The 17,451-nt window shown below is 34.4% G+C and overlaps 1 protein-coding gene across 6 annotated transcripts in view; it reads right to left on the bottom strand.

The window, feature by feature from the left end:
- The window catches only part of IPO11 (importin 11), a 204,800-nt gene that overhangs the window by 116,560 nt on the left and 70,789 nt on the right, over positions 1-17,451 (bottom strand). For all 6 annotated transcript variants that reach the window (XM_029942304.1, XM_029942303.1, XM_029942302.1 and 3 more), the window contains 8 exons: positions 16,148-16,191; positions 14,658-14,748; positions 11,863-11,910; positions 10,962-11,067; positions 8,198-8,324; positions 4,426-4,459; positions 4,074-4,114; positions 2,635-2,751 (listed from right to left, as the gene is read on the bottom strand). In XM_029942304.1, coding sequence (XP_029798164.1) covers positions 2,635-2,751; positions 4,074-4,114; positions 4,426-4,459; positions 8,198-8,324; positions 10,962-11,067; positions 11,863-11,910; positions 14,658-14,748; positions 16,148-16,191 — 608 coding nt within the window. The remainder of the gene's footprint in view (positions 1-2,634; positions 2,752-4,073; positions 4,115-4,425; positions 4,460-8,197; positions 8,325-10,961; positions 11,068-11,862; positions 11,911-14,657; positions 14,749-16,147; positions 16,192-17,451) is intronic.

Here is a 17,451-nt window from a genome sequence, read left to right as displayed (position 1 = left end):
TGGATCAAGAAGATGTGGTATATATTCACGATGGAGTACTACATGGCAATGAGAGGGAATGACATATGGCCCTTTGTAGGAAAGTGGATGGACCTTGAGGGTGTCATGCTGAGTGAAGTAAGCCAGGCAGAGAAGGACAGAAACCATATGTTTGCACTCATAGGTCTAGCAGGAAAACAGGAGAGACCTAATGGAGAACGAAGGGGAGCGGAGGAGGGAGAGAGAGTTGGGGAGAGAGAGGGATGCAGAACTTGAGAGACTATTGAATGCTGAGAATGAACTGAGGGTTGGGGGGGAAGGGGGAAGGGGGAAAGAGAGGTGGTGGTGATGGTGGAGGGCACTTGAGGGGAAGAGCACTGGGTGTTGTATGGAAAACAATTTGACAATAAAATATTAAAAAAAAAAAAAAACAAGAAAAACTAAACTATCGGCTTAACACAAATGAGATGAAAAAGTATACCAAATGCACGCATCTTTTGGCACCTCTACTCAAAAAGAAAACAAAATAGAACACAGAGAAGTACTACAAGAATTACAGTCTTACACGTGAGGCCATCATATATAGGGAGGTATCCACTTTCCCTCCTAACACATTACTGAAAATGTGAAAATCAAGTATGTGACAGCCTAAGGAATGCTTTAAGAAGGTTTCCATACATGGGGACTTAAAAAAGGTAAGTACCAATGACACCTCATCTTTTAGATATAATTTTCCCAAAATATTCAATATTTCACACAGGCCCTTTTATTTTGTTTTCTTCAAAAATGCAGAAGTTCAAAGACTATCTGCCTTATGGACACTAATTTGACAAAAAACTACTAAATAAAATAATTAAAATAAAATGAGTGTATTAACTCACTTTCAAAAAAAAAAAAAAAAAAAAACAAAGACTATCTGCCTGACACTAAAGCCTGATGATTAACTATTTCTTTTATGTATTTACTGGATCACCACAATGGAGTAATTTATCAACTACTTTTTCAAAAAGCTGAGAAAATATAATCTTTAAATAACTGTATATTATATTATATAAATGGTGACACATCACTGAATCTTCAAAATTAAACCATTATGTGTTATCTTACTGACAGTGCAGAGCCTGCTAGCGATTCTCTCTCTTTCCTGCTCTCTGCTATTCCCCCACACTTGTGTACACTCAAGTGTGCACTCTCTCAAAATACATAAACAAACTTCAAATTTTACTAAGCATAAAGAATTCCAACCTAGGATTATAAAGATTTAGAGATGTGGGAGGATGTAGGTGAGAAAATTCATTTCCACAGAAAGAAATCTTTAATACATTCCCATTAGCCAGATGGTATCTAAATAAGATTATAAAAAATAGTCATGACTTCTTTCTACAATTTTTAAATAAATAATTTACTGCATCTGTATAATGATCTAAAGCATACTGCACATGTGTAGTAATTTCATACTTAGGAAAACTGAGTAATGTGATTTCAGAATTATCTTTATAATTTTATACACATGGACACAAACTTAAAAACCGTACCCAAACAAAACAGCAGAGACTGGCATTTGAAAGGAGTTTAAAAGATTATCTGGATGATCAAAATCTTCCAGTATTCCTTATAAACCCATATCAACATGAAATAACATAACTAACGTAATGAGAATCTGAAATGCTAAGAAAACTGCAAGGTAACACTATTTTCAGACCCTCGGACCCAGATCTGTCCAGTGTGACTGACAGGGACTCAGAACTGCCGCTGGAGCTACATAGTGGCTGAGTGCTGATAATGCCCCCAAGATGGACGCATTCTGTCAAGTTCCTTAAGATCTCAAACTGCTTGAGATAATAAATGCCAACCCTCAACCAAAGGTTTTTGTGAGGATTGAGAGAGAAATATAGGCCAATGATTTAGCATGGAAGTTCATACCTTATCATTATTCCGTAACTGATAGCAATTCTCATCAGCTACTTGAGAACAAGTTCAAGCTATCAGAATTCACTAAAAGATACAAGAACAAACTCCAAATACGTGGACGTGAAGTCAGTTATCTTTCCCTAACACCTCACAGATTTACTTCAGTACTTTTCGAACAAGGACATGAAGTGCTGAACTAGGATATGAGAAACTACAAGGATAACTATAAGGTACTTTCTCGGATTATCAGTTTTTCACACAAATTAGGAAACACAGGGAAACTGAGTAACTTACTAGTTAATATCTGTTGAGAACGTTACATATCATTTTTATATTTAACTAAACACGGACATAATATAGACCAAACTGAAAAACACATTTAATTCTGAAGGTAAAAATAAGTGACCTCTGAAAGTGGCTGCATCTGCTAACCCACTTGGAGCTATGTCCTCAACATACTGAACTTTAAGAAGTATTATTAAGTATAAACTGGATCTACTAATAGATAAAATTCTGCATTCTGAACACCTCTACATCACTAATCCCATTTTTAAATTATAGATTTTAATTTTCTCAAATCTTTTAAAACTCAAGTACACATGTCAATGTAAGTGAAATCACAACCATAAAGGTTATATGCATTTTAATGCATGTTTTAACTTTTAGACAATGTAGATAAAGCAATGCTATTACTGCATCCTACATATACTTTAGTCATCTCACACTGTTTTACAACAAAATTACCTGTATATTGACTCTTTCGATCACACAGGAAAGGACATGCAAAACATGCATCTTTGTGTCACATTCTGTAACTTGCTGCAGCAGCTGAAAAAGCAGTGTGAACATGGTTTCCAAATACTGCAGGTAAACAGAAAAAAAAAAAGGTCATACTAGAAATAGAAATAACTTCACAAACTGAAATAAAAAATAAAATTAAATCATAATGCCAAAGCAATCAGTAACAGATTAGCAACTAAAACCTCAGCATTACCTACAGAACTTTAAATTGTTCAAGTTGCCAATGTTTGCGAAACACTTTTGTTCTGGGAGTTATTTTCTTTATTGTTGCTCAATTGGTTCATTTTGGAATTTAATTCATCCGCAAACTGAGTAATGTTTTCAGTGGAAAATCGTGTCTAAATGTTGTGTTTTAATTTTATACTGCTAAACTAAACTGCTAACATTGTCTGGTCATTGTCCTTCCACGGGTGTCTGTTGCCAATCACAAGATGTTTTGTTTTGTAAAGTCTATTCATTAAAGCAAAAGGAATACCAATAACTACACTCACATACCAGCTCTATGATGTGGCCCTTAACATACGCTGCATGGAGAGCTCGCTTTCAATAGATATTCTGAATAGATATTCAATAGATATCTATTATTCAAAGAATGACTGAATAGTTATTATTAGGACATAGAAAAAAATAACCATGTTTGGCTGTTAACTCCTATATTATAATTACAGTAGGAATTAACAGGTCACAGGATGCCAGATACTTACAAAAAACAAACATCTTATCTTTCAGATAGTTTATTTTTAAGCAGATTTCTAAAACCTATTTATTTCATCTAAAACTTTTACTAATGAAAACCTTCTTCACAAGTTTTTCCATGTACAACCCCCTCAAGAAGTACAGACAGACATTTTATAACTTTCTTCTTGCCCAGTCTTCCTAAGAATAAATACTACCTCCAAAATCTTATTAACATATTTAACAAGTGCTTACTTAGTACCCTCTGAGTGAAACACCATGTGAGCTGCTGGGAGTTAAGTGAAGAATAAAAAGATGAGCAAGTAAGACTTGGTGTTCTACTATTCAAGTATTTTACAATCTAATGCAGGATACAGACATATATACACAAAGAAATAACTGAGTACTACAAGTAACAGACACAGATAAAACGAAATTACTACATATTCTGTAATTGGAAAAAAGATTAAAAAGTTTAACAGTCACCTCCAAAACAGTTAAGATAGCTAAAAAAAAAAAAAAAGAATATAAGTAATCATTTATGTATGAAAAAATTAGCAATAAAGGTAATAACTTCCAAAATCATCTTAATGTACTTTTAAAGTTGGCTTTAATAAATATATACATATAATTTTAGTTATAAAATAACACTTAGTTTTCAAAAGACATAAAGCACAAATTGTGATCAATCCTAAAAATATTCTTACCGGCAAAAACTGATCTGTTCTAAATTCAAAATCATCAACAGGTAAAGAGTAGTTAAGGAATACTGAGCATGTATGAGGTTTATCAGAATAAAACAGATCTAAACCCCAAATATAACAAACTAATCAAAAACTACATTTTAAGCTAACAAATTTTACCAAAAAACTCCACTTATTTAAATGTGTTAAAAGGCTTCACAATGAAGTATTTTTTATTTTAAAGATTTTAAGTAATCTCTACACCCAACATCAGACTGGAACTCACAACCCTGAGATCAGAAGCTGCGCCCTCCACTGTCTGAGCCAGCCAGGCGCCCCATCATAATGGAGCATTCTCAAATTCTTTAAAGGATATTTAACTTCAATGTTGTAGCTGTTTCGATACGGACCTAAAGAAAAAAAAAGTACACCATGAGATTTTAATAATTGTGGAACTACTCAATATCATTAATATCAAATGCAGGAAATTTGTTTCAAATCACTTTTACCTTCTTCTAATATTAAAGTCACAGACATTACTAACATCTACAAATAAGAGAATATTCGTCTTATTTTGCAACAAGACTTGGAAAAGTAAACTAGTGTCCATTCCCAACCTTCTCAGTTCCTCATAATTTGCTTCAAGGGTCTTTAATCCTGGGGGTGCTTCCAGGAAAAAGAATAATTTGCTTAAGTGTGTGAAAGGGTGGGAGAGAGAAGAGAACAAAGGTGCTGCCTCGTGGGGAGAGAAGGCTCAGATCAGACACGAGAGACCAGCAAACGGGTGGGGCTGGGGACGCTGGCGGGGGGTTTTGGTGAAGAGGGAGGGAGGAGAAACTGGAAAACGGAGAGAGAATGAAGAACACACATTCCCATCTGCAATCACAATTATAGGAAATCCTTGAAATATCCAAAGATACATTGTGAGATTTTTAAATGCCAAAGTTCACAAATACACAAAGATTTGTACTGGCTCCTGACCTTCCCAAATCTTAATTTGTGCGTCAGCATGTGACACAGCAAATCACACCAGAAGAGCAACATCTCCCTGCCACTCCCTTCCAAGGATTACCTGGGTGGGACTTGGTCAGCTAAACTGGAACCACAAAATGGAACATGAACTCAGGCCAGGACTAAATTCTGTGTTTAGGTAAATGTTTCAACTAAAGGAAAAAAATTCACTCAATTTGTATCATATTCCCCCAGATCAAATGACAATGTCAAAATGTCACAGAACTATCAGAGATAGAGATGTACTCCACCCAGTGGCCTTTGATACTATAACATTTATGGAGTCCTATTCAACAAGTTGCTTTCTCTAGTAATACATTATTTTTTTTAAAGATTCAGCCTTTTAAAATTTATTTATTCATATTTACTTATTTGGATAGAGGGGCACAAGTAAGCAAGGGGCAAAGAGAGAGGGAGAGAGAATTCCACACAGGTTCTGCACTGTCCATGTGGAGGTCGAAGTGCTGCTCGATCTTGCCCCAAATGTGGCTGGACTGAACTCATGGACCATGAGATCATGACCTGAGCTGAAGTCGGATGCTTAATCGACTGAGCCACCAGGCGCCCCCAGTTGCTATACTATTTCTACTCTGTTGCAGTCACGTGACAACATGGTTATAAGATTAGAAAGCCACATAGACAACCAGAGTTGTTCAGGATTCAATCTATCCCAACCCTGTAAAAGCCCTCAAGCAAGAGAATGTAGATTAGGAAAGCCAGAGAACATTTAGATTCATCACTATCTATATGTGTGCACATATACACACATGTACACAATTATACATATGTACATGTTGTATACTGCTGTGTGTATAAAGTATCCTCCCACATTAGCCAGCATCTCTCACAAGTTGACATTAAAGTTGACATAAAAGGCCAAAGTGTGCCAACTTAACTTGGTACCTTTCTAAACATAGTCTTAAGAAGTCAAAACAAAATAACGGTGGCAGAATAAAACTGTAGAAGATGTAACAATGAGATGAAATCACCAGATGAGACACAGACCAAGGGCAAAAGCCGAACCTACAGTCGTATTCCCTGTAAGTGTATTCCTTGGATATTACTGTTATTTCTCATCTTGGATAGTCACAATGCAAATGTACATTTTAAAGGTCCTCATCAGTCCTCAAGAGGACTGCTAGAATATTTAGCCCAGTAAGTTTTCCAAACTTATCCAGCCATGAAACCCTTTATTTCCAGTAATACTTGTTAGTTTGTACTTACTGTTCTACTTTTAAAGTGCAAAATTCAATTTCTCTTATTTCTCTCTGAATAGATTCATTACAAACGAGTAAAAGATTGAAAAAAATTTCTCTATTGCCCTAAGAAAACTTAACTGAAATTCAATCCTTTTTAACACTTTCATAAAACATTTAATGTCTTCTCTCTGATACCTCTGACAGAAGAGCAAATGTTCCCAACTGGGAAAACAAAAATTCAAATCTATAAATACTTTTTATCTAAAGATATTATAAAAGTGAATTCATTCTAGCAAACAGTAATCTTAGAAAAAGCTAGGTTTTATTAATAAACTTTTAAGAATTTAAACATGGTAAAATAAAAGTGGATTCCCTTGTAACTTCCCACAATTAAACTATGTAATAATTACAGCATTATATTTAGAGTAAATTTTCAATTATTTACACAAAGGAGGTAATGGCCAAGTGAAAAATCCAAGGGTCAGTTCTATTTGCCTTTGGAATATATCAAGTTTCTACAATAGGTTTATTTTTTTTAATTTGAGAGAGAGAGAGAGAGAGAGAGAGACTGCATAAGTGGAAAAAGAGAGAATCTTAAGCAGGCTCTACACTCAGTGCAGAGCCCAATCCAGGCCTCAATCCCACAACCATGGCCTGAGCTGAAATCAAGAGTCAAATGCTCACCGGACTGAGCCACCCAGGCACCCCAACAGGTTTACCTTTCTAATTATGTTTTCCTTCACAGAACAGTGTAAGGAGTTTATGTTGCCGTGGTACACATGTGGAAATGAGAAAAGTAGGGCCCAGGCCTTTGCTGAAAAACAGGCTGATAGGATGGATTCAAAAAATTCTTTAAAGGAGTATACTGAGAAATGAAGGAACAAGATCTTAGCCTAATTCACAGGCAGAAAAAAATCACTTAGTTTTACCTAAAAGTAATTTGAAACTGAAGAAAAGACAACTAGGCTCTTTTCAAGACTATGCTGGAGTCAAGTCTAAGCCCAACACAATGAATATGTATAATAAGTCATGAATATATTCATTCAGGCATAAAAGAAAGCACTATAAGAAAGAAGAAACTATTCTACACAGTGTTCAATTTCTTAAAAACAAGCAAACAAAAACCTCTAAGTAATTGAATCATATATTAAAGCAGCAAACTTACTGCTTTTAAGAGAATAAAGCAATCAAGAAGCCATCAGCAAGTTTTCAGTGACAAAAAAAAATCACAAATATTCTATCAGGGTGCCTGGGTGGCTTAGTCAATTAAGCATCAGACTCTACCTCAGGTCATGATCTCACAGTTCATGAGTCTGATTCCCACATGGGGTGAGCTCGAGTCCAGCTTTGGGTGAACTCGAGCCTCACTCTGAATGAGTCCTGCTTCTCTCTCAACCTCACTCCCTGCCCTTTGCCCACTTGCGCCCTCTCTTGCTCTAGAAAAAGAAATGATAGACTATTATATCAACATTATAAAGAAACCAACAATTCCAAAGGCTAAAACACACACACACACACACACACACACACACACACACACACACACACACACGAAACCCTTCAAAAATCAGAGACAATGAAAAAATTAACAGTGAAGATGAAATAGTGCTATCTTAAGTATGAGAATCACAAAATCCATACTGAATAAGAAAAAAAATATGTCAGCTAAAAAAGGATCTTTAAAAAATGTCATCTTTGACTCTTATTTTAAAAAATTATAAATTTTAGAAAACTAGAGTTTAAACTTCTTTTCACTGACTAATCATGGTAATCATAATAACCAAAGGATTTCCATCCCTTAATTGCAACTGCTCACCACTGAGTAACTACAAGAGTGAAATGTTACCAAAATTCTACATCTATAAACTGTTTCTGAATATGAAGTTTAACATAAATTAAACTTATAAAAAATAGTCTAAAAACATTTAAGGAACATACCACTAAGTCTTGATCTTGAAGCAAGTTACAAATTGCTTCATATAACATGGGTCTTAAGTCAGACTTGAATTTCACAGAAATCCACTGACCGATGAGCCAAATCACCCTGCGTCGCAATGGCTTATATCTGAGTAGGAAAAAATCATGAAATTAAAAAGGTAAATATTCTACAATGTATATTTCACTTAGTATATTGTATCATTTAAATTTAAAATATAATAAGGAAGCAATCTACAGTTTATATAAAAGCATAAAGCCACTTGTAAATGTACCAAAGTACACATACTAACAAGACCAGCAGAACTCTCAAATTTAAGAAGTGCCCTATTATAAAATGTGATTCTTATTATCAAAAATTATTATATTTTTAAAACTGTAAAACACTTGAAGTAACATTATACACATTTCTGTGTCTAAGATCTTTTCTAAAGGAAATAGATCTTTAAAGCAAGAAATAATAACCCACAAAACTAAAAACAATTATGTGTAAGAATTCTACCCATAAAGTCTCTTCTTGATAGTATATAAATTTTAGTGGCGATATAATTGTTTCTGTATATAAATGGAATAAGCAAATTCCAGTTTTTAGAAAATTATGAAATTATGAGATGACCAAGCACATATAAAGAATTACTCATTAAAGTTGAAAAATAGGTGTTTAAGTATTCCCTACCCTCAAAAGTTTATTAACACACCTAAAAGAATTTAAAAATGTAGAGCTATACACCAGGATTTCAGAAAAGGAAGAGAAAAGAGCGGATGGGGGAAATGGCATATGAATATCATGCCTTCAAGCTAAACAGTATTCTGGCAGAAAACTGAGAAGATGCCACGTGAAGGGATAGGGACTGTTTAATGAAGTCACAGCGGTCGAAGTACACAAGACTAAAAAGTGCAGTGGAGGAACCACAGGACCATCAATTCTGAACTGAGATCTCTGAGATTGCCACATTCAACATTCTATTCCAGGAAAAGAGAAGGAAGCTCAGAAAGGTCAAATTCTAAGTTCACTTAGATCACAGTCATTTCTGGGCAGAGTTAAAATTAGGGGTTAGTTTATTCCTCAAAATAAGGTCCCTGGAACAGCAGCATCATTATCCTGGAAGTGTGACAGAATCGTCAATCTGATCCAGACCCGAATATAAAACCTTTCTCAGAATGTGCATCTTAACAAGATCACCAACAGATTCGTACGCACACTAAAGTTTGAGAAATACTAGTCTAGATCAGCTCAGTCCAGAAGAAATATAATGCAAGCCAAATACGCAATTTTAAATTTATTACCCACACTAAAATAAGTAAAACGCAATATTTAATATTTTTATCTCAGTATATTCAAAATATTATCATTTCAATATCCATACATAGTTTACACTTTTTTAGGTTTTCAATTTGAAGTAATTTCCTCAGTTTTATTAAGTTCATTTCAACTACTTAATAGCCATATGTAGCACCTACTGTACCTGAAAACACAGATCAAGAGTAAAGAGCCTTTAAGCTTTAAGGACAATCAAGTCACACATTCGTCTTCCTACTGAGGCTTTCTCTAGATCAAAGGTTCACTAACTTGCTGTGGACAGAGTCATAATCCATCTTATTCACCACACACTTTACAGGAAATAGCAAACTCACGGCAAACTGAAAGTATTCAATGACTGAATAAATGACTGAATAACTCAACAAATAGCTACTTACTGGTCAAAATGACTTTTCAAAAAAAATGTTTATTTATTTATTTTGAGAGAGAACAAAAGCAGAGGGGCAGAGAGAGAGGAGAGAGAAAATCTCAAGCAGGCTCCACATTGTTAGCACGCAGCCTGACCCGGGGCTGGGCCTGGGCATAATCTCATGAACCGTGAGATCATGACCTGTGCCAAAATCACGATGGAAGGCTTAACGGACTGGGCCACCCAGGCCCCCATGGTCAAAATTACTTTTAAAGCAACCCCAACACTACAGTTCTATGGCTCTCAAGATTTCTAAAGTGAGACATATATGGATGTCTTCTATTCATTCATTATTGAAGTTAAAAAACGCTATCTAGTCTATGACTACATGCAACACATTCTGACAGGTACCCCATCTACAGAAATAAAACAACAGAAGAGAAAAAATTATAGAAACTATGAAAGTTCTTTTCCATTACATTTTGATCATTCAGTACCTTGGTTAGTAATGTACTTAAATGTATATGAAACCTAAGAACTGGGAAAAGGCCTACTAAGTGTCAGAAAGCTCTGTCCTACTGAACGAGGCAACACAATGCAGGACTAAAGGGTGTCCAAATTCTATCTGCCATGGAGTCCCTTCCTCCTCCCTCCCGTCTTCCAGACTTGCAGTATGCTCTGTGGGGTCCAAGGCAGTCAGTCACCTTTTGTAGCTACCCCCTGTGTTTACGTATTACACCAGGTCCAGCTCATGCTAGGTATCCCGCTGGCTTTCTTCTGTACACATTTTCTTCCTACGTTTCAGCGACCTACATCTTCCCTTACCTTTGCATAAACTTTCCTCCTGCAAAGTATCTTATCTAACATTACACATTTCATACATGTTACAATTTACATTTGAAGTAAAATAACATAATCAACTTTTTTGTTTTTCAACTAACTGTAGACGTCACAGATCTTTTGTACACTAGACACTATCAACTAAGCCATACTATAGATTTTTTTAAATTTTTAAGCAATTTTAATGCCTTCTTGTCTTCGTCAGAAAATTAAAAAGATAAAATAAGTGTTTTATAGAGACCAAGTTTTATACTTGCCTATTGTGAATGACTTGTAACTCTGGAAGAAGTTGGTTTTTAAACCACTGATCAAAATCAACACTGTCAAACAGCTCATAAGCCGCTAATCCAACAGCATTATACACTACAAAAAAAATTTGAGAAAAAAAATTTTAATTTCAGATGCTGGGCCAAATGTCAAGTGTCTTATGTAAGAAATTAATCCTTAGGAACTACTTTAAAACATATAGTGTGCAAATAAGGGGAAATTAACAATGTTAATCAGAGAAATTACTTAAGTAGCAATGTTAGAAACATTAAAGTTATTGTGTACTCTTTTTCCTAAACATCCCTTAGTGGTTTCAAACAGAAAATTACATTCATTTAAAAATATTCAAGTCAAATTGTAAAAATTATAAAATAACATCTGCTTCCGAAGGGATACAGTATTTTATGATCCGGTCCCTACATACCTGCCTCTTTCCATCTTCATCTCTCACCATAACCCCTTATGCTTATGTTCCATTTAAACCAAAATACTCCCAGTTGAAAACTTAACTCATTTCTTCCCTCTTCCTTCATATTTTTGTACGTACTGCTCTACTGCCTGGAGCTCTCTTCTCACACAGGCCCCCTCCCCTTGCTAGCTCCCACCGATCCTGGGGTTCTCATATCACACTTCTTTAGGAGCCTTTCCCTAGGCATACGAAAACTACTTTGTGGTTTTCCAATGTACCACTACCTATTTTAGCATTAATCAACCGATACTATGTTATTATCAATTATTTGCTTACTTGGTTATCTCTCCCATCACACAGTTCCTAAATTGTAGGTACCTCTCTATCCTAAACTCCCAGCATAACACTTGCCACAAACTAGATATACCAAACATTTATTACTCAAGAAATAAATGTTTTTAAATAACTTCAGTTTAACATACCAGCATCTTTGATTAATAGTGCATTCATATCTTCCACATTAGTGGGCCCTGAAAAAATAAGTTTCAAAAAGGGTAAATAAAACTAATTTTTAAAAGGTATTTTATTTAAACTCAATTTGTTTCTCATTTAAGTACAATAAATTTCATGATATTAAATATACTTGTATGTGTAAAGGGAAAGCCTAAGTTTTGTAATCATCACTGAGAACACAGGTACAAGATGTAAAGCCATATTACAATTTAAAAAATAATAACATATATAAAAAATGTCATGTCAGCAACATTCTAGCAAAGTATATGCCACAAATTGCTAACTAGCATGTAATACATTATATACTCTGATTATTAAATTTTAAAAAAACTCTGGAAAGAAAATAAAAAGATAAAGATGAATCCCATAAAAGAAAAATTTTTAAAAAGAACAAGCACAAGGGGGCCTGGTGGCTCAGTTGGTTAAGCACCGACTTCAGCTCAGGTCATGATCTGGCAGTCAGTGGGTTCAAGCCCCATGTCAGGCTCTGTACTGACAGCTCAGTCTGGAGCCTGCTTGGGATTCTGTGTCTCCCTGTCTGTCTGCCCCTCCCCCACCCACACTCTTGCCTCTCAAAAATAAACATAAAAAAAGCACAGGCAATTCAAACAAGCAGCTCTAAATATAAAAAGTAAATCAGATTACAGTATATTAAAGGATGACAACACAATGAAAAGTACAAACAGAAACATGAAAGCTATCACGTAATGTGGAAACTTTAGAATAAAAAGTTGGCAGTCTCCTAGGGTGCATGGGTGGCTCAGTCTTAAGGTTAAGCATCCGACTTGATTTCAGCTCCAGTGGATTTCAAGGTTGGCGAGTTCAAGCCCCATGTTGAGTTCTGCACTCACAGCCTGGCATCTGTTTGCAAATCTCTCTCTCCCAGTCTCTCTCCCTGCCCCACTCCCGCTCTTTCTCTCTCAAAATAAATAAGCATTGAAAAAGGGGGAAAAAAGGTTGGTAGTTTCACACTACTGTCCAGAAAGGAGGGTGTGATGGTTAAGCCATGAAAAACACAGTTTATTTAGTAAGTCTATTGCTCTAGGATAGAAAGATTTCAAACAAGTTTATCAAAGCACTCTTTTACTGTTAAGTATGAATTCTTAAGCTCACCAGTCTAACACACTGAAATAAATACAACCCTAAATAAGCAAATTGCTCCACAACTAAAAAGAAAACTAAACTCTGAAATCACTGAAAACCTCAGAGCACCCAACAACGTATCAGAGTGTAACCTAAATAACTTACCCACTTTACTACAGCGGTCTAAACAAGTAATAATAATCAAATTTAAGTAATCCTCTATTAAGAATTTAGTTAATAACTATACTTTATAACTCAATCCATATGAAAATACAATTGACACTCAAAGTGGTTTATAATTTTTGCAAGAACAATATCCATTAGGTTTTCGAGAAAACAAAAGCCTGCAAAGTGAGCTACCCTCTCACTATTCACTACAAACAAGATGAGGCATCTCCTTCCCTACAGGAGCTTCTCTTGCTGTTACTTCGCTGTATCGTCACCTACTCAATCCTTCATCCCTTACAATGTGAGTCCTACTCCAACATTTCAAATAATCTTTTGTCTCAGGAGATTTCACTGCCTTCTGCCTCTTCCTTCCCTCACTGGACACTTCTAGGAACGTGCTCTTCTATCCACGATTCACCCCTACACTGTTCCTTATATCTTTACAATAGTATCTTACCTGGCTTTTTACTGTAGGACCTTCACCTCTTCATATGCCTAAAGGTGAAAGTCTCAGGATTCAGTCTTTCAACTTACTTTTCTTCTCCCAAGGTCCTTTATACACACTCCAAAAAGAAAACTCTATCTCCAACCACTACTAACAATGGTCTCCCTGTCCTAAGATTCTAAAGTTAAGGATTATGCCTGATCAGTTTCCCTCGCTCAGCACAATTAGTTGTCAAAAGTCAATCAACAGTTACTGAGTATGCCAGACACTGGGAATTATGTGTGAACAAGACAGATATGATCACTGCCCTCCTCCCGGAATTTACAACATAGCCAAAAAGTCAGAAATGATAAATCACAGTTAAGTAATAAGTAATTACTTGTATAGCTGAGATCAAAGATCAAATAACAAAATTTTCACATCATACTCTCTTAAATCCTTTACCTTCTTTCAATTCCCACTGCCACCATTCTGAACCTAACATGTTATTTTAATCTTTTCCCCCATTGCTTTCTACAGCATGCTCTAGGTAGACTACCTCACCATCCAATACACTTGACTGCCTACTCATCTGCTTCTGCTGCTAGTGTGTTTACGAGAGGAAACTCAACTGTCACATTCAATGCCTATCTCAAGGTTGCCTTTGTCAGTTGCCCATTCTTGTTCTCTATCCTGAAAGCCACTCCTTCAGAAAAGAACATATTGTAGGGAGCGTAGGTGGCTGTCAGTGAAGTGTCTGACTCTTGACTTCAGCTCAAGCCATGATCTCATGGTTTGTGGATTAGAGCCCTACATGGGGAGGGTTCTCTCTTTCCCTCTCTGCTTCTTCCCTCTTCTCTCTCTCTCTCTCTCTCACACACACACACACACACACACACACACACACACTCTCTCTCTCTCTCTCTCTTTCTCTCTCTCAAATAAATAAACTTTGAAAAAAAACACATTCAGGTATTTCTCAGATTTCTATCTACTATATAGTGGAGAAAATACTGCATTGCACATAGCAGGCATTCAGACTATATAAAGTGCACATGAATTAATAAAGTATCATAAAATATACCTCACCTTGAAGCGTTTGCATCATTTCTAGAAGTACAGGAGTAAGAGTCTGATTATATTCATGGAATATATCTATAAACAGTACTTCAGTGCAAGGCTAGAGAGAAAAAAAAACCACATTTCCAGTGACAACAATGGTATACTGTACTGATTAATTCTATAAAAATGAAAAGATATTCATTCTTAAAATCCTAAAACTCTGAAAATATGGCCAATTTTTGACATTTTTACATAAAGATTACAATTTATATAAATATACTGGAGGATAAAATCAAAATATGATTCCTTACAAGACGTTTATTTCACTATTTCAATCATTTGGCATTATGCATTCAGAAGGTAAAACTAAGAAGAGAAAATAACATTTTTAATTAACAATTCTTTAAATTAAAAAAGTAATGTAAAGCCACATTCATTTGCAGATTCAGTACTATAACTGACTGTATAGGAATCATTAAAAATTATAAATTTTCTTAGCAATGATATAAGTAACAACCACAACTCATGAATTCAATTCACCACATAATACAGTATTTTTTTTTTAACAGACAAAAACAGTAACAAAAGTCAACGTTAACTAAATAAACAGAAGGATTCTTTTTGGCTCTTAAAAGTAATGAATCACTATATGTTTCATAATTTAAAAGAACTATACATTTTTAAGGTACCAGGCTTTATGTTTTAAAAGAAATCTTATATACACACTGAAATATGTACAGATGAAATGATATATCACTAGAACACTTGCTTTAAAATAATCCAAGTTGGGGTTCGGGCTTACTTATATGAAACAAGATTAGCCCTGAAGTGGTGACTGATAAATGAGGCTTGGGATACAAAGTTTAAAAAAATTAAGGTGGTTACTTTTTATTTTTTAATTTTAAAGCACTACAAATTTTTCTAATTAATAATCTCTCTGGTTTTCCATGGAACCCTAAAAATCTAAAAACATTTACATTTTTAGAAAAATTTAAAAATCATGTATATTATATAAACAAAAGTTTTCATTAAAAAAATAATTCAAAGAATACATTTGATAAATTTTTCTCAAATGTTGGCCATACCACTAATGTATATTTAGAAAGCATTTTAGAATTAAAAACAGTGGGCTGGTCTCTGAGAATCACACCAGGTGGTATAAGAAATAATTTATCAAGAAAAAAAAAAAAAAGCTTTGGAATTACTGAAATACTTAGGAGAGGAAAAAAATCATTCCAGCCAAAAGACATAGTTTTCATTTTCAAAAAAATTTCTTATTTCTGCAATGACAATTATTTTCCAATCAGTATAACTGCAAATGAAGAAAAACTCAGTTTCCAAATCCCAACTTGACAACAACAAAAATATTCAGATTAAAATTCATAATTTAATTAAGTGTTTTTTCCTCAGTTTGACCAGTTTAATGCTTGGCATCTTCAGTAGAATATTATTCTCTATTAAGAGTTAGAGAAGCATTAAGCATTTTCCTGTCAATTTTTCTTTCAATCAATACTTACCCTCAAACTGTACTTCCAAGAATCTCCTCCTGTTTCTTCCACTGCTGCAATGAAAAATATGACCAATGATGATCTCTAGAAATGCAACAATGATGTTTCCAAAATCAAAGTTTGAAATACAAAGATTTTAAATAATACCAGTCTATATCCACGAATGGTTTTAAACATTTTACTGAAACCAAATTCCTGGGAAAACAAGATTACACAGATTTATTATACACTACAGATCATATCTGTTAATATCAGTCTCCTGTCAAGTGCTGACATACCATTCTCATTTTCATTAAAAATTCCGTATGGAGGGAAGCTCAAAATGTTTGTGATTTCCAGAGTATCTGAGAGCATCTGATTGTATGTAGTATAAGCACTCAGATACAGCTATAATCCTGGTAATTATTTCACTTCAATATAATAGTTTTTTCAATATGTTTTATAAATTAAAATAGGCACATTTCCCAAAAATTCCCAATATTTAAAGAAAAATTTTTTAAAAAGAAAATACCTCAGGAACTTTTACAGATCCAGGAATTCAGTGATTCATATTACGCTACTATATATACTACATACAGACAGCAGTTTGAGTATGAAACACAAGATTTTTAGCTAAGAAAAAAGCCAAAACAAAAAAGCATATACATGCACTATAATGCTTTATTTTCTAAATGAAATAAATTTATTTTTACATAACAAAAAGAGGGAGAGGTCTTCCAAAATGTTTCAGGTGTTCTTAAAGTATTAGGAAACATGAACAGAACTACACAAAGTCACCCAAAGGGATGAAAAAAGGCAAAAATTTAGCCTCGGTCTGACCATGGCCAAAGTAATTCACACATATGCACTTCATTCACATACACCAGGTACTTTATTTATTACACAAAACCATTTCCTGATTTTCTATAGGAACGACTCTGATCCATTTACTCTACTACTAAGACTCAAAGAGATAAAAAAGATCTCCTGGAAAAACTTCACCAAAAAATTCATATTAAATTAAAATTTAAATAGGTGATCTATTTTGCAATTTAGAAACTTTCCAAATTTATATTTGAAGTAAGAATTTCTACAAATAAAACATTAAGATGGTATAAATCACAAACGTGGTAATAGAGACAGGAGGTTTTATTGTATTTTTGTTTTAAACTATATGATATGTCCATAGGAACATCTAAAAATTTTTAAAGGTCTATTTCTGGAGAAAACTCCACATATGTAAAATAAAACATTTTCTGCTTCTCAATTTGTTCTAATGGATAGTAAGAAGAGGATATGGTAATTTTTAAAAGCCATGATTCTCAGAAAAGTAT

Source organism: Suricata suricatta, chromosome 6 (genome assembly GCF_006229205.1).
Source record: "Suricata suricatta isolate VVHF042 chromosome 6, meerkat_22Aug2017_6uvM2_HiC, whole genome shotgun sequence".
Classification (NCBI taxonomy): Eukaryota; Metazoa; Chordata; class Mammalia; order Carnivora; family Herpestidae; genus Suricata; species Suricata suricatta.
The sequence above is the reverse complement of the archived record's forward strand: the minus strand, read 5'-3'. Positions and strand labels throughout refer to the sequence as shown.